The sequence below is a fragment of the Triplophysa dalaica genome, chromosome 3 (assembly GCF_015846415.1).
Source record: "Triplophysa dalaica isolate WHDGS20190420 chromosome 3, ASM1584641v1, whole genome shotgun sequence".
Lineage (NCBI taxonomy): Eukaryota > Metazoa > Chordata > Actinopteri > Cypriniformes > Nemacheilidae > Triplophysa > Triplophysa dalaica.
Window position 1 is genome coordinate 14,001,648 of NC_079544.1, and position 27,190 is coordinate 14,028,837.

At 38.0% G+C, this 27,190-nt stretch overlaps 4 protein-coding genes across 7 annotated transcripts; 1 reads left to right on the plus strand and 3 right to left on the minus strand.

Moving 5' to 3' along the window:
* Window positions 1–3,966: 3,966 nt before the first annotated feature.
* Window positions 3,967–15,931, minus strand: gpt (glutamic--pyruvic transaminase). 2 transcript variants are annotated; one of them, XM_056742941.1, is made up of 12 exons: window positions 15,797–15,931; window positions 15,185–15,374; window positions 9,352–9,441; window positions 8,998–9,106; window positions 8,631–8,764; window positions 8,119–8,362; window positions 7,802–7,881; window positions 7,216–7,352; window positions 6,950–7,124; window positions 5,374–5,529; window positions 5,184–5,296; window positions 3,967–4,913 (listed from the first exon to the last, which is right to left on the minus strand). In XM_056742941.1, exons 2-12 carry the CDS (start codon window positions 15,323–15,325, stop codon window positions 4,823–4,825), a joined length of 1,470 nt encoding a protein of 489 aa, XP_056598919.1. In that variant the 5' UTR covers window positions 15,326–15,374; window positions 15,797–15,931; the 3' UTR covers window positions 3,967–4,822. The 2 variants fall into 2 exon arrangements, with proteins under 2 accessions (XP_056598919.1, XP_056598918.1); XM_056742940.1 differs by lacking the exon at window positions 15,797–15,931 and having other exon boundaries at window positions 15,185–15,739.
* Window positions 15,932–16,105: 174 nt separating this feature from the next.
* On the minus strand, window positions 16,106–20,549 carry fuz (fuzzy planar cell polarity protein). 3 transcript variants are annotated; one of them, XM_056742943.1, is made up of 2 exons: window positions 20,504–20,549; window positions 16,106–19,903 (listed from the first exon to the last, which is right to left on the minus strand). In XM_056742943.1, the coding sequence occupies exon 2, from the start codon at window positions 19,848–19,850 to the stop codon at window positions 18,564–18,566; it is 1,287 nt and encodes a 428-aa protein (XP_056598921.1). In that variant the 5' UTR covers window positions 19,851–19,903; window positions 20,504–20,549; the 3' UTR covers window positions 16,106–18,563. The 3 variants fall into 3 exon arrangements, with proteins under 3 accessions (XP_056598921.1, XP_056598920.1, XP_056598922.1); XM_056742942.1 differs by having other exon boundaries at window positions 20,365–20,537; XM_056742944.1 differs by having other exon boundaries at window positions 20,427–20,527.
* A 916-nt stretch (window positions 20,550–21,465) lies between these two features.
* Window positions 21,466–23,544, minus strand: zgc:92744 (uncharacterized protein LOC436846 homolog). Its single transcript, XM_056743589.1, has 3 exons — window positions 23,324–23,544; window positions 23,023–23,098; window positions 21,466–22,193 (listed from the first exon to the last, which is right to left on the minus strand). The coding sequence occupies exons 1-3, from the start codon at window positions 23,402–23,404 to the stop codon at window positions 22,153–22,155; spliced, it is 198 nt and encodes a 65-aa protein (XP_056599567.1). The 5' UTR covers window positions 23,405–23,544; the 3' UTR covers window positions 21,466–22,152.
* Window positions 23,545–24,404: 860 nt separating this feature from the next.
* Window positions 24,405–27,178, plus strand: selenot1a (selenoprotein T, 1a). Its single transcript, XM_056744423.1, has 6 exons — window positions 24,405–24,567; window positions 25,247–25,357; window positions 25,481–25,607; window positions 26,212–26,299; window positions 26,527–26,693; window positions 26,781–27,178. Exons 1-5 carry the CDS (start codon window positions 24,437–24,439, stop codon window positions 26,649–26,651), a joined length of 582 nt encoding a protein of 193 aa, XP_056600401.1. The 5' UTR covers window positions 24,405–24,436; the 3' UTR covers window positions 26,652–26,693; window positions 26,781–27,178.
* Window positions 27,179–27,190: the final 12 nt, after the last annotated feature.

Genomic DNA, 27,190 nt, shown 5'->3' on the forward strand with positions numbered 1-27,190 from the left:
GAGCACATCCGGTCTTATCTTTCCGTGCGAAATCAATGGGAAACTTATGAGCAACTTGCCTCAAATTGCAATGTGAGTTTGCAAGGAAAAACACTACGCACCATTACACACTTGAGTCTGAGGCTGTGGTGCCAGTTTTTTGAAACCCGGCGAACAATAGAGCTACTGATTGCCATTTTGCATTTGCGTGACTTTGTAGAGGGCTCATTCCCATAATGGCAAGAGTCTGACTAAATGCATGGCTTAATTGTCTTGTTTAAAGGAACCATGCTGAGAGTGGGAATGAAAGCAAAAAGAGTGACTAAAAGGTGAGAAAGAATGATGAATGATGGAGTTTGAAATAGCATCTGGAACATAAAACAAAGTCTTGGCAGTGGTTTAACATTTTATACTGCTCTGAACTGATGGTTTAACTCAGTTTACCAGGGAACATGTGTTGCACATTAAGTTTGCAATAGAATAAAGAAATATGATACAATAGAAAACAATGCAAAAGTCTTGCAAAAATCATTTACTCACGCTTATGTTATTCCAAACCTGTTTGACTTTCTTTCTTATGCAGAACACAAAATATTTAATTGAAGAAGGTTGGTAACCACATTACATTGCCCCCATTGACTTCCATTGTATCCAAAACTTTTGGGATTGAAGAGCTGTAAATATCTTTGTCTTTGGTTCTTTATTTCACATTCAGTTCTAGCCAGGAACCTCTGAGTCATATTTGATGAACAGCTCTCATTCAATGATCACATTGCAAAGACAACGCAGTCATGCCGATATGCCTTATTCAACATTAGAAAGGTTAGACCCTATCTTACTGAGCATGCGGCACAACTCCTTGTCCAGGCCATGGCTCTCTCAAGGTCGGACTAATGTAATTCTCTCCTTGCTGGTCTTCCTGCAAAGGGTATCAAACCACTCCAACTGGTTCATAACGCAATAGCTCGCCTCGTCTTTCAACAGCCCAAAAGGGGTCATGTGCCTCCCCTATTTATCTCTCTCCACTGGCTACCGGTTGAAGCCCATATCAGATTCAAGCCACTAATGCTTGCCTACAGCAGCGGTTCTCAATCCTGGTCCTCGCGACCCACCGCTCTGCATATTTTGTGTATCTCTCTTATTTAACACACCTGATTTAAATCTCTAGCTCATTAGAAGAGAGCTTAATGAATGAACCGCGTTCCGATTGACGTGTTCCCTGAACTGTGTTCATTGCTCTCTACTCCCTGCACACAATCGGCTGACGTTAATTTAAGAACACGAAGAACAAAACTTACTACGGAAGATTGAAGGGTAATTTAACCGTAATTTTGAGATTTGCGCAACATTATCCACATTTCGAACGGGATTTATGGCAGAATATCTAGTGATGTTTACTTCGCAGGGCTCTTATGGGCGTATTAAACAAACCTCCGAAGCGGTAGGAGAAGCATACAAAATATGCAGAGCAGGGGGTCGCGAGGACCAGGATTGAGAACCGCTGGCCTACAGTACTATCACTGGATCTGCACTGGCATATTTCACATGGGTTCAGCCAACAAGTGGCGTCTTGTATTGCCTTCTCATAAGGTCAGTAAATCGCTTTCCCGCTCATTCTCCTTCACAACTCCTTCCTGGTGGAACATTCTTACTAATTCAGTCTGGTCAACCACATCTATCACAACATTCAAAAACTACTTAAAACCCGTCTATTTCTCTCAACAATTATTGGTCTAGCTTTTGTTGAAACTAGTAACTTTGTATTAGCACCTAGTGTAGTGTTGCTACATTATGACATATCGCTTACTGCTCCCTGAACTCTCTTAAAGTCGCTTTGGATAAATGTAAATGTATTTTTCAAATATGGTGAATTGCCCCAAAGTGGGACACTGCCTAATGTCGGACACTTAAGGTGTAATGTTTGTAGCTCCCCCCTAAATAAATGAATGACAGTGAAACTATTGGTTAGTCAAAGCCGTGGTGTCTTTTGGTCAAAATCACAAGACCTCTCAGATGTACAGTCATATTTGAGGGCAGAGCAATTACCAAACAAAAAGCACATGGTGTGAAGACAGCTCAAAGGTCACTGACAAACAGTTCTGACAAACTTGATATTAAGAAATATAAATTCATTTTAAACAAGCAGTCCTGCTAATTTTTGGTCTAATGTGCTTATGAAATGTTTTTCCATCAAAATGTAGTATAACTTTGTATGTATAAACTTTTTTTTATTTTATTTTTATAAATGTCCTAGTGTCCCACTTTAGGACATGTTGTTTCAAAAAGTGGGACAGAAGGATTATCCTAATGTGGGACAGTACTTCAGTCAGTCAAAAATGTGTGGGGGGGCATGGTTTGTGGGTGTATATGTTTTACGTATTTTTGGCAATATTAGAATGCTATTACTGCATATGTTTAAATACGTAGTCCACCTTCAAAATGAACATTCTGTCATTATTTACTCACTGTCTGGTCATATCAAACCTGTACAACTTTCTTTCTTCTGCAAAACACAAAAGTAGATATTTTGAAGAATGTTGTTAACAACTCTATGCATGCTATGCATGTTGTTGTTGTAGCCTATGTGTTTGTTAAGTAAAGTGAAAAAAATAAGAGATCAGTAAAGAAATTTTGAATGTGCATTTTCTGTGCAAATTATTTCTATCATAACAACATAGGCCTATCATAATAGTTGCTAAATGTCTTTATAATAAAAGCATCATATTTTTTATTTGTCTGATGATGTTCAATTTTCCATGTGTCAACCATCCATAACAAAGAGTATTTAACTATTAAATCAAGGAGAGATTGGCCTTTTTTTATAGACTTTTCAGTGTCCCACTTTAGGAAAACAACTTTCCCACATTAGGAAACTGCTAATTTTCAGACGAATAGCACTAAGTGCACTTATATGTCTATAATTTCTTATTATCTGCATTTTCAATTTGATTAGGACACGTCCTGGGTATTTTAAAATGGTGTTGGTTGTGTATGTATTGTTTTAGCTACCCATCTCAATATTTCACAAAATCTGAAATGCAAAAATTGTCCCACTTTAGGGCAATTCACCCTAAATATTATCTTTAGATTGATAACATCATCAGGAACATCATCTATAGAAATGCATGTTTGGATAAACTGGGGTGGTGTTTTATTGTAAAGTACCTTGGAAGGAAAACATCTGATGATAACATAGATGCAAACATGTTCATTAGAAGAAGTGAAAGGTGGAGAACACAGGGTCTCGCATCACACTCATCTGTGAGCAGCGGGCAGATTAGTTCTGCCTCCGCTGTCACTCCCTGTTAAAACAAGCGCATCAAGATCAATCAGCGAGCTGCAAAGACAAGCAGCATTTAGAGGCTTCCGTCAGTCACAAAGACAAAGCCAACGGGTGGTACGAACAAGATGCTGGTTAATTAAAAAGTCAGCTCCATCCCACCATCACTAACAGGGACTGACAGAGAGCAGAGACACTATGGTATGGATCAGACTGGGAGCTTTGACTGTTAAAAGATAAGATTAACGCAATGGAAGACACTTGTAGTCGAAACGTTTTTTTTTTACTTTGTTTTTGGATGAACGCTTGTTTCTTTAATATGTTCATGTATTAATGAAGATTTTAAACAATTTCATAAAATACTGTTTTTATTGTATTTTTACAGTAGGCCTATGTTATCTAACTTAATCAAAACAACCCAACTGCAGTTTGCTTGATATTACTTGGAATACACAATAAACCAAACATTATTTTTTGGAAATTTCAAAAAGTTATCTGTTATGGAAAATGAACTCTTCAAATTATTAGGCGACTTGATTATTTGGTAGATTGCCTGAATGTGTAAATCTGCCATGTAAATGATGTATATGTGTCATATTTTTCTAGTGTGTCTTGTGACTGTGGATCTCATAGGTGCCTGTAAAGTAGCAATGCTTTTTAAGGTAAGATATCGGCCCTGTCCAGACATACAATCTACAAAAACGCAGTTATCAATCCTAATTCTTTACATTTATTTGTAATTGTTTTACATTGCTTGATTCATGTGTAAAAACATAAGTTGAAAACTTGCGGAATTCAGATATGGGCTACAGCAGTCATCATAAAGCATTGAGACGGAATAGAAAAAAAAGGTTTGAGACATGAAGTTTTCAAACAACATCTTAACCCATTATATCTTGTAGCGCGTTAACAAAATGACATGACAAGAGCGGTTGGGCTCGACAGTTGCACAGTATTGTGTGTGTGTTTTGGGGGGATTGACATCAAAAACAAGCTTGAACTTGTGAATCTATATTGTAGTGTGACCTCTAGTGGTGAAAAGCTTTCAAATGAAAATTACATCAGAAAATTCTCTTTTCCTTCAAACATCACACAGCACAACACATAGTTAATGTATTGTATTGTATCAGTCATATAAGGAATCGATTATGTACATACATTAATGTTCAATCTTGCACAGATTTAATTGTAATAATGTAATAGTGTTTAAAATGATAAAAACGGCCACAAAGATATGAAATGGTACAAACAGCGCAAAGTCATCTTGAATGCCCATTACTTTCCTTTTACTGTCCACATACGAGCGCGCGCACATACACACACATACAATTTGTGTTGTTTCTTCTATCTTATACATTTTAGTGCTTTCAAGTTTATTGTTAAATCAATCAGTCACTTAATAATGTGTTCATACATTTGAGCTAAAATGCATCATGTGGCATGGTCAATGCCCATATAATTACGTGACTCAATTCTGGCCAAAAAATAAGCTGGTACATAGAGGTAGCACCTTTTAGCTCTTTTAGCAGTCAGGGCTGTGATTAGTCAAGTGAAGTTAACAAGTCATGAATACTGCTGGGTGAATTTCTGATGGAATTCCTTGAGTTTGTTGAGCAAAATCTTGAGTTTGTCTGTTGGAGGCAATATGGTCATCCTGATGAAACAAATAACATAAAATAAGAATAATTCGTTTTAGAGTTATATTTGTATTTACTGATTTTCTTTAAATCACATGACTTAAAGTGTTAAATGTCGTACAAAAACCAAAACATTTGTCCCAATTTTCTCAGCCACGTTTTACTAAACCCACATATACTGTGATGTCTGACATAATATGAAGAGAAACTCACAAAATACATGATGGAATTCCCTAATGCACCATAGACTTCAACTTCCAAAACCAAGAAAAACTAATATCTCATACCTGAAGTGGTAGGTGCCGTCTTTTTGACCGAAACCACTGCCAGGGACAAGACAGATTCCTGTTTCTTCTAGAAGTGTCATGCAGTAAAACATGTCAGGAGCCTGACTTCTTGCCTGTGATGAAGGAGAAGACATTAAACAAGAGATTAGTACGGAACAAAAATAACAAAATCCACATGACAGATGCCAACCTTGGCTTCCTTGATGGCACGTTCAGGTAAATCGATCCGGGGGAAGGAATACATGGCTCCCTGCACAGGGTTACAGCTGATGCCTGGCACTGTATTCAGAATCTCCTCTGTCAGTTTGGCTTTTTCAGCCAACTCCCTCAGCACGTCTGTGCGCTCCTACATAAAAAAGAAAAATTCTAAGATAGTAGCCAATACAGCCAATTGGACATTTATGTGTTAATGAAACAAATTAAACAGTAAACACCTGCATTTGAAATCTCCTTATATATCTTATTAACTGAACAAAAGGAAACTGTAAGGCCGCTGGCGAGGTAATCAACATTAGGTGCAGTTGTGGAGTTGCAACTTACAACAAGAGAAACTTTTGGGGATGTATCTTAAAGCAATAGAACCCACATTCCATGTTAGATACTGAGGGATGATAACTCGCCCTCTCCCCAGAGGTTGCTGATGCCTAGGACCTGAACCCCCTCTTCTAATCACACCTCTCCACTTCATCTCCTCTTACACATTTAAAGCTGTGTATATCGATTATTGTCATGTCGTGAACATCATGTTTGGTATCGTTTAGAAAGGTCATGGTGCGATGGGTAAAAGGATGTAATTCCTTCAAACCTAAGAAAGAGCTTTTTAACTTTAGGACATAAACTCTAAGAGGTGTGGCTTTCTCAGGATCTTGTTCACAATAAGATTGAGATCCAATTTGATGCTCTCCTCAGGCACGAGAAACCAAACAAACTAAATTCCACATTGACTATTGAATTTATGACTCTCTGTTTCATCGGGTATATAAGGTGCATTGGCAAAAGACTCAGGGAAGCACTCTGTAGCCAGAACTCACCACAAAATTACTTTGTGTGTATTTATTGCCAGGTATGACTTTATTTTGTTTTCAATCCTGCTGATCTTTTTTTTTAATTGAAACTGAATTATATTTCAATTAATGTTGTACCTGCCTGGCATAATAAATTGTTATTATTGGTTTATTAAGAATTCTTAAGAGACCATTTGATCGAGAGGGACCTGCTGTTACCGAAAAAAAAGTATGTCAGGATAGGATGTTTGATTTTTATTAGTGAATGGGTCACATTTACTAAGCCTCACATGTACTAGACTTCCACCTATCACCTGCATTAGCAAGTTGCATGATCGTGATTAAAGTAACTGTTATGTTTCTGAGCAAGCATGGGGCGGCCAGACTTAATATTATTAGTCTGCCTGGCAACCTCTTACTAAGATCGTACTGAAAGTTCTGTGACCGTATGATCCAGGTACTCGGCCGGCGTGTGACTCTGTGCAACACCATGAACGAATACCTGAGAATGAGAATTTAAATAATAAAACCTAAATTATTTGACTAAATTTTGATCAGCAACTAATTGGGAATTTGTCCGAATCTATTTATTTTATAATTGGAGTCAGATAAAAATAAACTACAGCGCTACTTCCGTTAAGAGCACCTTGGAAAGACATAACACGTGAGATACCCTTCGCCCACGCTTTTGGATTCCGAAGTTTGGCCGATGAGTGTCTCTTTACAAAACTTGTTTTTTAAAGGTGAATAAAAAGAGGGCACCTTGATGAATGTGTTGTAGGAGGGCTCTCCTTGCTGAGGTGGGTTGACCACCAGGTCCATGAGGGCTTGACCAGGTGCGGGTGGGCACAAGCGTACTGATACCAGCTTGATGAGCTGAGCTTTCACGTCTGGATCCATGTTGATGACCTCCATGTACCCACCACGAAAACCACACCTGCAAATGACCATCCACGTGTGCAGGTGTAAGAAAGTGTTAATATGTTAATTGCATGTTAACATATTTAGCCTCATGGATGTGTACTTACTCTCCCATGTAGCACTTGGAGGTAGAGTGAAATGATACTAGCTCTACTTTGTTTGAATACTCTGGACCCATCTCAAAGAGCAATTTCTTAAAGGAGTGAAACTCACATCCCTCTGCATACACATTGTCCTGATACACCTGAGAGATACACATCAGGAGAAATAGTAAAGATGAGGAAATATGAAAACATTACCTTTTATGTATAAACATGAGGAAAAACTTGTTAACACAGTACATGTACTTATTTATCAACTGATGGTAAAAAATAGCGCACTTTATTTAATTACACTTAGTAGACTTCTATAAGTGTACTTAAAGTGCTCTCCTTTCACACATTAAGTTTGCACTTAATATTCAAAAACTATAGTCTATATTACTATTCGTGCTATCTCAAAAAAGACACCCTCACCCCACTTTTGAGAAACAATTAGTGCACTTTAAATACATTTTTTAAATGATAAAGTGTATTTTAGTGCATTTTTTCACCTCGGACATTAAGAGCACAACAACATAAATATAAATAAAGTGTAAAATATAGCTTATAGCTTTTGTAGGTATACTACAAAATTATCTCAATGTTTTCTTACCTCATCAGCCATTAGGAAAAGGTTTTCTTTTGCTACAAATCGGATTACATCTTCAATACATTGTCTGCTTTGTACCTGACCTGTAAAATAAAACAATAAATTGAATGAATTAAACATAGATATTATAATAAAAATGTGCAAATAATATACTGTTGGAAAATGTTGTTATATTTAGTTATATTTAAACTATACATGAAATACCAATAGGAATCAATTAGGTTTAAATGAAATAGATATTTATTTATTTAAAATATTGGGCTACAGATCATCTATTAAATCTGAAAGATTATTCATCTGTAAATGATTTTAATGGTTACCAGTGGGGTTGCCGGGGTTGATAATGCACAGTACACGGGGGTTGCAATACTCTCTGGCGGCCTTTAGAGAGCGCTCTAACTCACTAATGTCAAGACTCCAGCACTTTTCCTCATTCAAGTAGTAATTCACCTGAACAGCTCCCAGTTCTGCTAAAGCAGCAGAGTACAGAGGGTACTGAGGGATAGAGATCATGACTCCTGTCCGGGTACGACCTTCCCCAGCAGTAAGCAGCTTCAGAACAGTCTGAGACACAAAAACTAATATATTAAAAAAAAGCTAAAATAAATTCTAGTAGACTTACTCATAAAAATGATATAATACAAAATATTTCAAACAACCTTGCGTTTCACTACACACAATGTCATTTTAAGTAATGTTTGGAAACTATGCTGGCAATGAAAAAACGTTCATGTTTACCATATATTTTTAATCTTAAGTGACAATCTTAAATAGGTGGAGTTTATATACACATGCTAAGTGTACATAAAACTGTGTTTGTCAATTGACGCACCGCAATGCCGTCACTGGCCCCTGTTGTGAGGTAAATGTTATCAGAGTCCGAGGGAACACCACCGTCCCGACGTGTGATAAAGTTGGCAATGTCTTGCCTTACGCAGTCAATGCCCTGACTTGTTGTGTATGCTCCTAGGAAAGAAAGAGAACAAATACGTTAATCAGATTCCACAAACATATTAAGGGATTACAAAAAAATTACAAAAGGGAACTACATTGGGTGAATATTTGATGTGCTGTAACTGGTTTAACCATTCAAACGCCTTTGAGAAAGCTTTATTCCAGGATTTCAGTCTGTCTAGAAATCGTTTCAGATGAAGTTCAGCCTATCATGGCAACTACTCATACGCACACACACAACGTACCGATACTGTTCCCTCCACACGCCTGTAAAATACGTCTCGCTCTGTTTTTGACATCCTCTGGAAACTTGTTATCATCAAGTAGTTTTGGATACGCACACAATGCCATTACCTTCAAAGCAACACAGTTATGAGGCTACAGAACACAAGAACAAATGAAACAAATAACACAAATAACAAGAAATGTAAAATGGAAAGAATAACAGATTGCATAGAAAAGCTTTCAGTTAGATTTTAGACTTTGATTAATACACACAAACAGTTTCAAGGTCAGTGGACATGCAAGTAATGGAACACAGAGGATACGACTGCAGTAGATCATTCACTGACACAAGCAAAAAAAGAAGAGTCGCCTACCTGTCGGAAAAAAGTGATTGGTTGTTGCCCCATTGCGTGAGCATCTCCGATATTTGCTTTAATAACCTCTTCAAAAGGCTTCTTGACCCCCTGCAATGACGAGAATATATAATTTTAATGATATAATATACAAACCATGTATATTATGTAACCATGATTTTAAGGATGTTAAGTTTGACAATATTTATTTCATTTCGGTTTCGGTTTCATTAGTGTACATCGTTTTGAGAAAAAACGTATTTGTCCTATTTATTTCTCTCTACAGATACCACATCCTCAATGTATTTAATGCTGTTTTCCACATGCACAATTGTGAAATTAAATTAAAATTAAAATTGAAAGAAACAAATGTTTTATGTCGTACAGTAAATTAGTTGCACTTAAAAATTGCAACATTATAATTTAATTTAATGGTTTGGTGTAATTCCAGGAATAATGACATTAAAACATGACAAAATAAAGTACAATGTTGCAATAATAGTGGTATACAAAGTATATTTTCTAATCACTTTTATTTTACCACAAATTAAAAAAAAGTTTTATGAGCATTTTGGCTAATCCTCTTTTGTTTAATTGACAGCATGAATGTTTGGACTGTTTGTGCAAACTCTGATGATACATGTTTTCACAGCATGATTTGAAAACGATCCAGAGAACATCTTTGTGTGCTTCAATGGAATCTTTGTACAAAAGTTAATCTGACCTAGTTCACATTTAGACAAATTTTCACACGTTTGAAAAGTTTAAAACAAACAACAAGTTTCTACACTATACTACACTATTCAAATCATCTTTGTTTTAAACTTTGTTTCAAAATATGAATTATCCTTAACTTTAGAGTTAAAAAATACTATCATTTTCACTTATGATCCCAATCGTTTGGACCCCACTGTATGACTCATTTAATTCACTTTCTTCTGATAAGGAGAAGTTATAGTGCCTTATCTGTTAAGCAAACATGTAGTAGTGGTCAGTGAAGTTCAGTTTCTACTCGTGTCTAGGACCTAAGCCGTAACCTACGGCGTAGCCTACGCAGAGCCGCGTCCCCTAGGTAGTAGCCTGACTCGCACCTCTCCAAACATTTAACCACGTCAGCTCAATGCGGACCCTACGCGGACATCAAGCGCAGTGATTGGTCTGTTTGAACCCCTCCCTCGGGTCAAAAAACTCTGCAATAGCATCATGATTATTTAAACTCATAAACTAATGATTTATCTAAGTAAATTATTTGTGCTTCTGTTCCTTTTAACATCTCAAGCTGCAACAAAAGTGACCGTTTACTTTCCGCTATCACTGCTAATGCTTCTCAAACAAGCTCATTCTTCTTCGGCTCTTGTCTTGGTTACAAAAGTAACACTGGCAGGACGCCTATTGGTCATTGCCTGTCGAAGCGGACAACGACGCAGAAGTGTAAATGAAAACCAACACGTAAAAGGCTATGGCATAGGTCCTACGCACAACTATTACTAACGCTTAAGTATTGCTGATGGCAGTGGTTCACAGGTCCACATTGTGTACCCATCCTTTTGTTTGCTCATTACAAAAGCACTTTTAACAGTGTGCATCTGAAACCTCACAAACAAGCTCTCGCTGTCACTCTCACTGCATGCTGATTGCCAAACACAAAAATCTTGTTATTCTCACGCACTACCCTCTGGAATGCAGTTTGAACTTTGAAAAGAGTTGGAGTGAAATTGTAACAGACGAACATCATACATTAACATTAGCTGAAAACCATCCGGTTAGAATTTTAACTGATCATAACTTTTTCACAAGAATGTAGGAAGAGCATGTATTCACATGACCAGAATGAATCTTATGTCAGGTTTTGCTGACAGCTCTTTAGTGCTCTTTCATTTTCGAGACAAAACAAAAACAGGCGAGGGACAAAAGGCCCTATCCACAAACAGGGCTGAATATAAAAGCCCTATGATATGTCAAAACCAGCAACCAGTAAAAGCACAAAACAAAAGCACCTTAAAAATATAAATAAACAAAAGATTCAACATTTCCTTTCTTGACTAAGCTAACCAAGGAAAACACAAAACAATGTAAGAAATAAACCGGCACAGGACAGAAAATGCAAGAAGATAAAAAAATGGTAAAAGGTGAAGGGAGTCAGGAGGACCCATAACTAAGGAAAGTGTACATGCAAGTACATGCATGACAAAAAACAACTAGAGCAATGTGCTTCCAAGTTCCAACACAGAGCACAAGACAGAAGGGCACATGGCAAATGTTCTTTTACAATCATGTAAATGTAGATAAATGACATGCCCCCATTTACTGCCATAGTAGAGAAAAGAAATACTTTCGGAGTCAATGGGGAATGAGATCTGTTTGGTTACAGACATAAAGATCTTCCTTTGTGTTTAGCAGAACAAGGAAATGTATAAAGGTGTGAAACAATCTGAGGGCGAGTAGACAGAATTTTCATTTTTGAGTGAACTATCCCCTTAATCTAATATCAAAAACAGTAGTGTGCTTTATGAAATATTTTGTGCCAACAAATGTCCTTTATCCTTCATTAAATCAAACTTTAAAAAAGGGTTAGAGGGTTCAGAGCTTCTCTGTGTAATTACGACTCTTTTATTTCCTCACATTTCATCCTGTCCCGCAAGCTCCAGCTGTTGGGAACGCTATAAACAATAGCAGGTCTCACAGTAGTTGGTACGGATGGGACTAATTGACAAACTCCAGACTGCACATCTGTTTGGGGTGAGAGAGAGAGAGAGACGCTATCCCACATAACCAGATGCATTTACCAGAACCTCTTACATCCCCCCCCAAGTGGAGAGGATCCTAAGCAACAGCCAATCAGAGTGGCCTTTGTGACTGCCGCCCCTAAAGCAAAGACAGCCTTTAATCCTGTTTGAGTAGAGGGTGTAACAAGGTTTTCAAACTGTATGATCATGCAGATCTTTACAGCATGAGGTACGAGAGAGAGTGGGTCAGATTTCACCAAGAATTTTAGCACCTAAAGCTGGGTGCTGTCATCAAATGACATTTCAATCTTTTGTTGGGTCAATAAATATAAAACTAAGCTCTGAGGTTCTGGTTTTAGAGTAACATATGAATCCACCGTAATGTTTTCAACTGCATATTTGGTTTGTTAACCAAATGATCTTATAGAAAAAAATGATGTTAAATGCAAAGTCAGACACTTACAGTATCCCACCAACACCCCAATCCTACTGTGCAACGTAGGCCTATATTTCATTTGGTAGTCCAAGTAGTAGATTTAAACTTTGACTAGGCATGTTTTTAATGAGAAGGAGAAGGAGAAACTTATTTTTCACTCAATCTTGCAGAGAAATTTGACAAAAGAATGCTGGAAAGAATTGTACAGATAATTTCACTTTCAGTTCCCATATCCAACTGAAAATCTGATTTTTGGTCATCCGATTATGGCAAAGCACACTCCATTCTTCTGAAATAAAAAACTGGACTAATAATCCAAAAACAACAACCAAATGACAAGAAAAGTTAAAATATTGGGGGAAATACAACAGGACCCTAAAGACAACCTGTGTGTCCCCTACATACACTCACCTAAAGGATTATTAGGAACACTTGTTCAATTTCTCATTAATGCAATTATGGTGGTGGTGTAATGGTGTGGGGGATTTTTTCTTGGCACACTCACGGCCTTCCTGAGCATTGTTTCTGACCATGTCCATCCCTTTATGACCACCATGTACCCATCCTCTGATGGCTACTTCCAGCAGGATAATGCACCATGTCACAAAGCTCGAATCATTTCAAATTGATTTCTTGAACATGACAATGAGTTCACTGTACTAAAATGGCCCCAACAGTCACCAGATCTCAACCCAATAGAGCATCTTTGGGATGTGGTGGAACGGGACCTTCATGCATCCCACAAATCTCCATCAACTGCAAGATGCTATCCTATCAATATGGGCCAACATTTCTAAAGAATGCTTTCAGCACCTTGTTGAATCAATGCCACGTAGAATTAAGGCAGTTCTGAAGGCGAAAGGGGGTCAAACACAGTATTAGTATGGTGTTCCTTATAATCCTTTAGGTGAGTGTATTTCACTGTTATAATTTATGGAATGTGTTACACTTTTTCTTCAGTTAATTAAGGGGGAAGTTCATCCAAAAATAAGTTGTTCTAAATCTGTATAAATGTATTGTTTTGATGAACACAGAGAAAACCATTAGGAAGAATGCTTATAATCAAACCATTATTGGACCCCATTGACTACCATAGAACAAAAATTACTTTATACTTTATTACTTTTGACTATCATTGGTATTTTTCATATGGTGGTCAATGGGGTCCAATAACTTTTTGGTTACAAGCATTCATCCAAATATCTTTCTCTCTGGTCAACCAAACAAAGACATTTTCACAGGTTTGGAACAACTAGAGAGCGAATAGTTCATGACAGAATTTTTATTTTTGAGTGAACCTTTAAGTGAAGGCCTATGTTATGTACTGTTTTGAGCAATACTGTCATTTTTTTCACAGATGCTCATGAAGCTTTGCCAATTATGAGAGAACAGGGAAGAAAAACAGAAAGTTAGTAAATAAAAAGTAAACGTAAGAAAGGAGAAGATCAGAAGTCAGAGTTAAGTTATAAAGAACAAGCAGAAGGAAGGAAGTGAAAGAGAGAGAGAGAGATTTGTACCATATTAGATGAAGGCCACCATTGTTATGCGTGCCATTCTCAGAAACCTAAAACCACAGTGCCTTAGAATGCCTTCACAGACTACAACATTATGCATATCTGCCTGCTTTCCCTGATCAAGAAATCCCTCAACAGACTTATGCTACAAAAACATTTGAATTGCATTTATATAATATTTTTTGGCAAACACAGTTGTATAGACTTCATGTCAGATTCTGTGTTTGAATTCAATTTAACCCTGTTCTGCGTGACACAGAGCGAGAAAAGAAGGATTTTTCATCTTGTTTTTCTGGTTTTGCTGATTAGAGATTACGAGAGTACGATGAAGGCTCATGAATACAGTATGTGTGAACCTAACATAAGATTAAAGTTAGCAGACCACATGATCGGGATTACAAAAGAAAGTCAAACAAAATACAGAATATCCAAAACACGTATTTTCTTTCAGCTGTGAGGTTTCTGCAGCAGATGCTTGACACCGTCATCTAACAGCCATGTGTGTTCATTTATGGAAGACCTCTAGTACGTGCTGTTGTCCACACATAGCAGCCCATTTAAACAGTGAGGTAAAGACTTGACAAACAGAGATGCTCTCTGTTCCCATGACGATCAATGATGCAACTGAACTGTGGTCTTATGGAGAGCAGTTTAATACGCCCAGCACCAGTCCAGAAATGAGGAATACTATGAGATGCCTGGAGCTTAACTAACTGAATGTCAGACACAAATAGTGAACTTTAGCCAGTAATGTGTTTGTCATCATTGGCTGCATTTTGTAAAAAAAATACTGCGTAAGGCTAAGAACAGAGTGGCACAAAATTAAACAAAAATTAAAAGCACAGCCCTCAGATTCCTTTTAAAGATGACTTCTAAAGTGGGAGGGTTAGACTGTTGTGTAGTAAATATCTACATCGACTGATTTACACAACTTTGTCAGACTGACAACCTCAGCAAAAGTTTACAACAACGCAGTTGTACTTTAAACAGCTATGCAGCTTGGCGGAGTATCAGCACATAAAGTTGTTTTTCACTCCTGAGGGGTCGTGGTCACACTCAAAAGTTTGTATGTTGTTTTAAACTAAATTTAAACGTTCACAAAATCAAACTTCAGCGTTAAGGTGTTTACGACCACACATAGCTTGAATAATGTGCGGATGTCACGTGCATGCTCGTACCTCTTTCAGCTCTTTCTCGATCTGCACCGCGCGCTGAACGATGGGTCCGCGCACCGCATACTCAACGTTCTTCACGTTGGGGTTCATTGTGTCGACGGTGAGCACCCTTTCGTGCCGGGGAATCGCTCCGTTTTGCGACATCGTCGGCTGTGTTGGTTCGCTTCGGGGCGCTGGGATAGAAGAAAGAGTCCTGTGTGGAGAGGAGAAAGAAGGGAGAGGAGAAAAGTTCAGCACCCTGGCTGGACTCTTTGGGTACACCGCCCCGTAAACCTGACATGTTCCGCGCCTCAAAACCCTCACGCTTCTGTTAGATAACATGTGTGGAAAGCTAAAGTACTGAGGTTCAAGAAGTAAAGCTTTAATTTAAGTCAACTTTGGATCTTAGAAACTCGTTTCGCCGCGCATCGAACGCACGCAGTTTAAAGATCTACTCGAGAAGACCTTTGGACTGTGCTTCAGTTCAAGATTACAAGAGCAAGCACATTGCTGGCCCCACAAAACCCCCACGCCTCTCGCATCTATTGGGTCAATAAAACACTTTTATCGTGACAGCCACCCCTTTTTAAATGGGGACTTTAATGGACAGTACGTCCTCCCGACTGTTCTACGCACCAGAAGTCTCAAAGGAAGCTTCCTCAGTTGTCGAGACGACAGACAGTAGAGCGGAATCAATGAAGGATCTGAAGCAGCTTCAGACTTTGACCGGTATGCAACTTCTTTGCTCGCTGAACCCCCTCCCGTGTACTTTTGATCCAATAACTGAGATGCAGCTCCTCCCACGTTGACGGAGTCTTTATGTCTCTTTCAGGAGAGATTAACAACCAGTGTGATCACATTGCAGGTTTGGGAGTTATATATGAACTCTTTTCATAACAAGTGAAGAAAAGAAAAGGATTCTAGATGTAATTACTAGGCATGTGGTCATGTGACCGTGCTACTTAAAACATGGTTCTCTTCATTTCTTACTTCGGTCTTATTAGAATACGAGAGATGGGTAAAATTGTCCTGGGATGTGCCAGGAACTATAAGGTTTTGAGGCAAAAGCCCAGCATCAATGCATGTACGCCTCTAGCTTTGTTTTGTTTGAAATATTTCAGGATGTTTTTGTGAATAATAGTTCCCACGTTAACAACTAGTCAAATGTGTCTTGAATTTCAGGATTTAGTTTTACTAATATAAAAAGTATTGGCTACATCACAGGACTTAAAGTCCCAGTGAAATTAAACATGACCGTTCTTAGTTTTTCATGAAATATTGCAGCGTTTATAGTAAATAGCTTATCAATGTGGGTCATTTTCGTTTTAAAATTCATGTACCCTCATAATCTTAAATTAACGTCCAGAGAGGAGGAGCTTTAAGTTAAAAAAATATTATTTGTGTAGAATGGTTATATGCTTTCATTAAAGCAACAAACATTTATAAACACAGATTTTTTTGCTTAGAAATCTATGGATAGGATGTAGATTCAGTGAAATACCAAGTGCACATTTTAGTACAAAATTTGACAGAGAACGGTGAGATGAGACTCTGTGTCAAGCACTGTTGAAAGCACAGTTGGAAACATGTGACAAAAACATGGAGAACAATTCAACTTGTTATAATGTTTATGTTGCATTATTTACTAATTGAGTCATCTGCCAGTGCATAATATTGCACTTTTAGTCACAATTTCAGTTGCTTTAAAAGTGTTAACAGTTACAAAAAATATCTATGTTCACATTACAGAAACTTTTCTTTTTAAAATGTTTTTACCTCAATCATATTTTGATTCCCAGTCAAGGTTATAGTTCCAACAAAAGAAAAAGTAAATTACAGTAATATTTTATCTTTCAAAGAGGGTTAAAAGACAAATAACAGCACAGCCCTCAAATAAAAGTTTACAATGAGTCAGTGTCTAATTATTTCTTTTCATTACATTTACATTATATGGCTACTTGTGAAACCCATGACATTACCGGATGTATTATCCTTTATGCCATTTTAGAGATAAGATTAATGTCTTCTCTGAAATAAGATTTAATCGTATTTTTTTCCAGAGTTAGAGCCATCAACAGGCATTTACCATGCAAAAACTTTTAGAAATGCTGATTAAAGGTTTTTTCCCTTCAGGAAGCAGGGCAAAGCTTTATGCTGGCTTCATTCAAACAGTTTTTGAGGTTAGACATTGCATCCAATGTCCAAACGCAGCAATAAAAACAAACTGTAGATTGGATTTAATGCCGCTAGAACAACGACAGTCATAAAGTCTTTGGTACTAGATTACCTCAATGATTGTGAGTGAATACTTTGATTATGAGATTCTATGTGTGGGTGAATACTGTGATGAAAATATAATGCCCTGCGTAAAATTAAGAAAAATATCTGTTATTTTTTTGCATTTTTTACTATTTAATACTGTACTGTAACTATATTGTCTTTACGATAATGACACTGCATAATAATAAAATGTCATAGACTACATGGCATGAAATGACTTTGTCAAATAGATAAAACATATATTTGTTGTTAGTAATACTTAACTTTTCAATATGCCGTTAAAGTGTGGTTAAATATTTGCGTTTTTCTCATTATGTTTACACAACGGTGTTATAAAAAAGGTGAAAATGATATGAAAAGTTGGCTTTGGTCGGATTCTGTTCTATGTGGCCAGAAGGGGGCGGAGTTTATATAAAATTAACTGGACATTAAAATGTTGCAAGATTTAAAAACAATTTGAACACAACAAAAGTGAGGTTGTCTTGTTAAAAATAATTTTACCGTTTATGTTTTTTATTTTCTTGTTATTGAAGAAAGGTATGACAACCCTCCAAGATTAATTTCAAACAACAATTTATGCAGATCACCATTGTCATCATAAATATCATCAAACGTTCCTTTAAAGAAAAATACATTCAACAATATTCAATGCACCAATAAGGTTTCATGAAATAGATTTGATATCAGTGGGATTGCTACACATACCCTACAGTAATAAGATAAAGTAGACTCTGAAAACACAAGTGCAACTCCAACTTACATTGTACTTGGCTTCACTTTCAGGATAACATCTGTTGAAATCCTGACTGTACTGCTGTTCCAGATCTTAAAGGGACAGTTCACTCAAATAAACATCAGATGTCATTCCAAACCTGTATGACTTTTTGTTTCCGCAGAACACAAATCGAAAATATTTTGAAGAAAGCTGACTTCCACTGTATGGTGACAAAACCACCGAAAATACATTTTGCAAAATATACAGTTTTTCAATAACATGAGGATAAATAAATATTTTTTCTTCTTGAGTCAACTATCCCTTTAAGAAAGCACTCATGCGTAATAAAGTTATTTTGCTTTTAACTGCTACATGGTCGAAAACAAATACAAGAGTAAAACCAATGCCCTAAAAACCTGTTACAGCAGTAATAGCTGAGAGAGTCTGTGTAGCCACAGAGCGCAAGGCAAACGTGGGAACGGAAAGATCCGTGAGGAGGTAGAGCTGGTGCTGAGGACTCTGCAGGCCATAACACTTGCACTCATCAGTGACGAGGTAGCACTGCACAGGAACATGGGTAAAACCCTGAGAGAAATCCTCAGGGGTGGGCTCAGAAGCAGGTGAGGCTGGCGAGACATCCTCCGAGTTAAAATATCGGGTCACAGCAAATGTATAGAAGTGACTAAGGAGCTCCAAACGGCGGGCTGATGAGAGGAGCGGTGCAGCGTTTGCTGAAGCACCGCCTCGAACACGTGGGCACACCGTTATTGCACGTCGAGATTCACGGTTGATGAGCAGAAGAGCCTGGACATCCCAGCGAAGGTAGACAGATGGTGGGAGGATGGAGCGGTCAGTTTGCTCCAGACAGCCACGGAGAGTTTCCAGCAGAGGGGACCAAAAACGACTCAGAAGCTCTTTCCCCGCCAGGTACAGAGAGGGTTTGGGGCCACAGAGAACACATACCTGAACCCCAGGAAGCAGCTGGAAACACAGTAGACGAATGGCGACTGTAGGACTACCCTGGGGCAGGAAGACAGGATAATCACAAGAGGACGTGCCAGAGAGCGAGTATACCAGAGCTAAAAGCACAACAACTTCTTGTGGAGCCAATCGAGACCACCATTTTTCCGTGGCATGGGCCACACGGCCGTGCACCACCAGGCAGCCGAATTCACTATCCGCTGCCTGGGTGAAAGACTCCAGGGTCTCTTGAACTATGCCAGAATTTGAGAGTGGCACGCAGTCGGCACATTGCGTCAAATGTCCCATCATCCCCTGGCCATCGTTAACGCGCTCCAAGAGCATGTCAATCAAATGGTAGCAAGACCGCACCTCCCGTTTCAACCGCTCCACATTGCGTATGTTTGCCAGCTCGTCCTGTCCCAGGACCATCACCATGCAGTTCCACACATTCTCCAGCAGGCGCAGCAGCTGCAGCTCACTGATAGCAATGCCCCCACCACCACTTACAGCAATGAGCATCAGGCTCTCCTGGAAGACCCTCCAGACTACACGACTACCACGCTCGGTCTCGCAGCTTGACAGCTGAGCACCATGTCCGGCACCAAACATATGGACACCGTTTAAGGAGCCAATGATGGAAAAGGGGAGCTGCTTGGAAGAGCCTCGTGAGAACAGTGGAACTCCACTTGAGGCTGTAAGGCAAAGCAGTTGGAGGGCTTCTGCTTGAAGCATGATGAAACCCTGGGCTCTAAACAGCAGTCAGTGATGGAGACATTTCATCAAGCCTTTAAAAACAAAGGAGACACAATTAGACTTAAACAAATAATATAGCTTTATAAACACATGCTCACTGCATTAAGACTGTTGGCTCTGATCTTATTCTAACTAACTTTGACCATGGTATCTGTTGTAAAACTATAGTACTACAAAAATCATCAATTTGCCAACCACACTATAATAAAACTATGGTACATTTTCCTTTAGTTGTAACTGGTCTCCATGCAACATATTTATCAATTCACTACACTAACCATATTATTACCATGCAATTTGTAGTAGCTAAAACTATGGTAATATAATCATACTCCATTTGCCAAAAACATGGCAACTACAAGTTTACTCTAATAAAACCATGGTTAACTTTCCAAGGGGTGTAACTAGTCTACACGCAAAGTATTTTTGGTGAAAAGGAGTGCACTTTTCAAGTTTAATTCAGTCTAGCTACGGAAACATTAAACTAACTTACCCTGCAAACAGATTTAAACCTTATACTCTTATGTTATAAAACTGTAGCATTTTGTGTCTTACATTGACAAACGTCTTTTGGACACAAAATGAAATTGTAATGTATAAATAGGTAATTTCTTATAAAGATGTTTATTTGCCTTGCCGGACGTTTGAGAGTTCACTTCACGTCACCACAGCAACATCTCAGACCAAAGCACTTCCGCTTTTTGCCTTTTCTTCGTCACCAACTAAGCGACAGGGAATGCGGACAGCGCTTTGTCGCCATCTGCAGGATAAGACCTGGTCGATGAATTTTTAAACTACATATCGATTATCTGCCATGCAATGATGATCTTTCTTTCTGTGTACTCGGAATCAGCAATAAAGAAACTGTCCGTGTTAATTTTGATCATTGAAAAGTATTTCAATGTTAAAGGAACAGACAGCTGTATTTGTTTTGTCTGTTGGAGCTTTTAATGTCCTTACAGGACTGACACCCAGAGAGTGATATTGAAAAAACTTCATTTTTATGACAGACTTGTTGCCTCTAATATCTGTTTATTTGTCCACACATTTCCTACGTATGCACTACTTTTAAGTCTGGATGCTTTCGTTAAGAGAAGATATGGGGACAAAAGTTATTTTTTGCCAAGCAATAATTTAGATTCATAATGATGATGTTATTTATGCCTTCTTGACTGGTAATTGTTGTTGACAATTAAATACATAAGTAGCTTTTATGTGCATTTCAAAAATCTTAAATTTAATGCTTAACCTAGGCCTTGCTGAAATTTTCTTTCACTTTGATACGTGTGGAGAGTTTAATTTAATTTCTTTCCTAAACTTTCCTATTTTTAAGCCTGTATAGACATAACTCATATAGGCCTGCAACTTTAATCTAGTGAACAATACATTTCGTTGGATTGCAACCTTAGTAAGCGCTCTTGTAATGGAAGAATAAAACATAGTAATTTATCAAGTAACTTTCTGTGTCAACGCAATCAAAATGCGCTGCTGGGTTATGTATTACTGGATGGTTGAAACAACTCATAAATGTTATCTAAATTATATGCATTTAAAATACATGCACTTAAAATAGGTCTAGGTTACAGACACTCAATCAACAACATGTATTTATTCCTTTTAAAACATTTTATTTCAGCCCGTACACTGTTCCTCTTTATCTTTGTGCTACCATGACACACATAACATCATATGTTCTAAGAAAAATCCAGTATTGTGGTGAACAGGTCCACAATTTCAAAACTATATGTGCCAGAGAACTATTGATATTTCTGACGCTCAAATGTGTGGGAAAAAAATTACAAAAAAATTACAGAGAGGCAGCTATTAAATTAAAAAAGAAAAAAGAGCCACAATTTGATCAGCATACAAATTATTTTGTGACCTTAAAGGGACATTTTGTGCTAAAATACACAATGACAGAATGTTTAGGGTGGATTAAAAAGGAAACAAAAACCCCATTAAAACATTGTATAACATTAATTTTTGGAATGAATGAAACCACATTTCACACATAACAAATCGAATCAATCCTTGCAATGAAACATTTTTACATAACATCAATGTAAATTGACAACACTGGAATCGATCGGAATGCAGTTGTATGGCTTCTTGATTTTCCTTATTTAATAAGGCACCAGAGAGGAATGACAAGTTTGTTGCACCTCACAGAAGACAAATCAGTGAAATTTGAAAAAGCCTTCAAAAGGGGCTCCATTACAAAGTTGGGTGCAGTATGTGAAACTGGCAAGGAGTGGACAGCTGAGGAAATCCTTGGTCCTTTTTACATGCCCATTCGAATGCTCTGAATGATCTGGAATATAGCTATGGAGAAAAACAAAGTTAAACTTAAGAGCTCTTTTACAGATGGCCAACATTCCAACCTTGGAAATGTTGAGAGGGCACAATATTAAAGAAATGAAGTTAGCAGAGTCAAGGCTTATATTGAAAACATTACCATTTAAAACTGCTTCTTCACTTTCCCCTATACAAAATAATTTACATTATTTTGCAAAGAGCATAATCTAACTGTAAACCCAAACTATCTGGGTTAAATCTTGACTAAAAGACTGACAAATCACCAGGTAGGGCAGCACACAGAGAGCAAGATGACCAAAACCCATGGGCTTAAATGTCATTGCTCAATGTAAACAGATTTTCAAAGCCAGTGGGCAGAAATCCTGTCAGAGCTGGCATCAGTCCAGAAACCAAAGCCACGGTATGAGTCACATTGTAACTTTGAGATGTTCTTAAAAAGTCCACATTTTGATCTATGTCTAAACATTTAATAAATATTGTGTTCGGAGTCAGCTAGGAAAGAGATCCATTACATATTTTAGGAGTACTCGTTGGCAATGTTCATCAAAGCTATTTTGAGAGTACTGTAGCAACACCTGCATATCCACGTGTTGTACCCTAATATAAATAAATAGATAGATAAAGCCACGCTATCAGTCCAACCTTGTTCAAGTAAACAGTGTACATAACGATCTCGGCCTTCAATGCAGAACAAGGTATCCCACAATGCCCAAAAACAAGTGAAGGTCTGATGTGTCTACCTCTCTTTGACTCCAAGAGGTGCAACACCAGCTCACTTGAAGAGTTTTACAATTAAAGATTTTATTTAATTTTTTCCTCGTTATCCATTACTCACCTGAGCCGCAGACAACAAAGATAAAGAGTGCCAGAAGCCATGGTCCCACCGCCACCTTTTCATCAGAGACGGGTTTCTGCATGAATTTACATTTCAGTTACTCGTTACAATCGTGCATTATCTATGTTGACAGTACAGTGGGATTTAACCAATACTTGAACACCACATGACAAAACTACGGTGTAAGAAAGACAATTTTACATCGTTCAAAGCTTAAATAAAGGCAAAGGGTACTACATTATTCCTATATAAATCATTTAGAACAGAAGTGATACGCTGATCATATCATGAGTTGTCATACCGTTGATTTGACGTTGCCTCTCTGGGTGATGTTTTTGCTGTGTTTCTCGTTGGCCATTCGCATCCTTTGTTTGGCGACCATGTTTGCAAATGCTGGTGGTTTGAAAAGAGATCTGGCGATACACAGTAACAAAAAATGACCAATGCAAACTACGGCCACTGACGATAAAGAAATACTACGTCGATTTTTGTCTACGTCCTCAAAATAAAGGCTCCGCCCACACCGGAAGATGCGGAATGGGCTCCTTCTGGGTTGTGGCTAGAAGGGATAAAGCTGTCCTCCACTGGGCATGCGCATTTCAATACCGCATATTTTTTGTCACGCTGACAGCAGTTAAGTACTTTTTAATCCATTTTAAGGTTAGATTTAGGTAAGTGTAGGGATTAGTCAACCAATTGTGATTTTATGGCGAGATTTTTCATCACTTCCGGCCGTAGGTGTATCCCATTTAGCCACAACTTGGATTCTGCTTCCACCAAGCTTTCAAAAAAATGATGTGCATTAAAACATGCTATTTTCACAACACGTAGAAATTATTTTTATTTTATACCATGGGGCTGTTGAATGCTTCAATCTGATTGATTGATAAACATTGGTATGCATTAATTTCAAGTAATGACCGTATTACAGTTCCATATATCACTTCGCCAAGTTTAAACAACAGAAATGTCAGTGTAGCCTACAGGCCATCACCGAACACAGCACCCTGCTCTTGATCTGCGTTTATATAGTCAACTTTACTGTTAATGGATACGTGTGCAGTTTCGTTTCAATATAAACAAATCATTTAAAAAACAAGCGATACATTTAATGATATCGAATAAATCAAATAACTGAGACCAGAAACTGCCTAGGGTTCTTCCTGTGAAACGTGGAAGTCACGCATGCATATAGCCCATCATACTTAACTAAACAATTAAATAATGTTTCACTTTAATACTTAAAATCGAAATAAAACGTTTTTTTTATTTTGGGGAAATGTGCGTGCTGCTGCACGTTAATCTCACGGCATTTAGCCGTGAACCAATCACAACGCGTCTCCTTCCGATACCCGTATGAAATGGATTCGCCACTTCCGGCTCACAGTTTAGTGTTTAATCATCGTGGTGGAAGATGCGTTGGTTGCCTTTCTCTGTTTTGATATTATGGGCCTGTTGTCTTTACAGCGCCTCTGCGAATAACAGCGGTGTCAAGAAAATGAAGATGCAGTTTGCCGCAGGTCCACTTCTCAAATTCCAGATTTGGTGAGTGACGGTGTAGACGTTTATTTATTGTTTGTCGGTCACCCGAACAGGCCTGGAACAGTGTGTTATGACATTGAGTGTGTTAACAAACAGCCAATCGCTGTTTAACATTTAACTTTCACAGATTTGTACCTTGAATGTTACAAGCGGACTTTACGTTAGTCGTGGATGTGTAAAGACGCCGAGATCTGATGGACGCATATGCGTTAAAGGGTCTCCGATGGTTATCAGGCTTTAGAAATAACCTCAGCGCTATATTATAACAGCCCCTGTAATCCTCTGTTAAGTGGAAAGACCATTGAGGATTAGCCCATTAGTGTGTCGGTCATTTGAGTCACTGCACTTTTAATAATTTGGCTTTTTGTTTTGATTTATTAATGGACTGACATGCACATTTGTATCAATTATTGGGACATTAGTCCCTATGTTGCATCATTTACATTGCTTTTATCTAAAGCAACTTGCATTGCATTACCCTATACATTTGTTTCTAAGTATGAGCAATCCCCTGGGATCGAACCCACGTACTTTGCGTCGTAGGAAAGCTTGCCCATTAGTGTGTCATTTATTGCATTTACTACATACATACGTTGTATTTTCCACAAACAGGCTGTTGTTTTACGTCCCTGCTGTGGTGAATTAAAGACTCTAAGGAGTGTCTCTTGTTTGTTTTCTACAGTGTCTCCTGAGGGTACAAGCGGGTGTTTGAGGAGTACACGCAGGTTTTGTACCAGCGGTACCCAGACATCCGCATTGAAGAAGAGAACTTCCTTCCCATGCCCATCTACAGGTAATGACTAAAAACACAGCTCAATTTATGGTTGGAGTCGAACATATTCATGCATCTTGGTTTCGTGGTCAGGTTAATAAAACACAGCTCTAATGTATTTATGTTGTCTCTTCCTGTCACCAGGCACACTGCTTCCTTTCTGTCTGTGTTTAAGCTGTTGTTGATAGGAGTGATCATTTTGGGCAAGGATCCATTTGCTCTATTTGGGATGGAAGCTCCAGGCCTCTGGGTTTGGAGTCAGGAGAACAAGGCAAGATTATTTTCATTTATTCATTTGGAACATCAGGGTTCTTGTACTACGACTGGTTGAGCATCGCAGTATCAACACCAGTCATATGTTTAAATCCAAAGAACACGATGTGATCAGATGCGTTTTGGACAAAAGCAACTACAAATTGCATAAATGTAAATGTGTGCGATACTACATAGATTTACTAGTCCTTGGGTATTTGAATGGTTATTCTCTGGGGTTGGTGACATTTGGATGGAAGATATAAGGAAGGACTTCAAAAAAACCCAGGTTCTGGTGAAAAATGTTCCCCAAGGACCTCATTAGGATATTAACTTTGACTTCTTAGGTTAGAGGACTGATACAAGTGAGACCAAAATCCATCCTTTCATCCTACTCTGCAGCTTTAATGTTAGAGCATGCTATCTTTAACATAAACTTGTATTATATAACAGTTTTATTTTAACATTCTTTGCTCTTGTGCTTTATTTGAACGCATGTACTGGATATTTAAACAAATCATATGCAAACTAGCCACCCTGATCTCTTTACTCAGATACGCAGACAATTGAATGTGACAATATTTACGTAAAGTAAAACATTATGACCTTTTTCCCCTTGTTAGATATATGCCTGTATGATGGTGTTCTTCTTCAGCAATATGATTGAAAATCAGTGTATGTCCACAGGTGCTTTTGAAATTACGCTTAACGGTGAGTGCCTTTACACATTCTGTATTGAAGTCTTTAGTGTATAGTTTATACTTAAAGGGACAGTTTACTCAAAACATTTTTTTGATTTCTTTTACGTACCCTTGAGTTGTTTCAAATCTGTGTAAATCCCTTCGTTCTGATGAACACAGAGAAAAATATTTGGACGAATGCTTGTAGCCAAACAGTTCTTGGCCTCCAACATTGAGTATTTTGGGTTCTTTGGTCAGATGTTCCAGTTTGGTCCAAGTTGGAGTCAGGCCATTTACCTTCCATGCAGCAACTGGTCCAGATTCTCGAAAACGAGATGAAAATGAACGTACACATGGACACACTTCCACACCATCTCTCATAACCTTGCCTCCGATCCACTGCCTGGAGCCTAGACCCCCTCCACGTATGTGTGACCACCAATGCTGTGTATTGAAGATGGAATTCATTACATATGTTTGCGCATTATTTATTTTCTACATTTTCTTTTTAGTTTTGAGGTGGAGCTCTTCTGCGGTTGCGAGGTGACATTTATGAAGGCTTGTGCTGAAAGTAGACACTCTACTAGCGCAAGCCCGATGCTCTTCTCACTGCACCCCTAGGAGATGCACCGCCTACAGATGCTGATGAGGGATCCAAGGCAATAGCAGCGGCCATATAAATATGACTTCAGACCATTTCTTGTGAAATAATAATTTTGATCAGGATTTATGATTATTGTGTCAACAAAATTTATGATTGCATATTTGTCTTTCCATCCCATCCTGCTGTATGGTCTTTATATTTTATTTAATATGTAGTTTAGTAAGTTCTAATTTATGCGTTAAATCATGATAGTTTAACATCAAAGCAACATTAATTATATTTCTGAGCCCTGATTTTTATATTGCTTTGTATAGCATA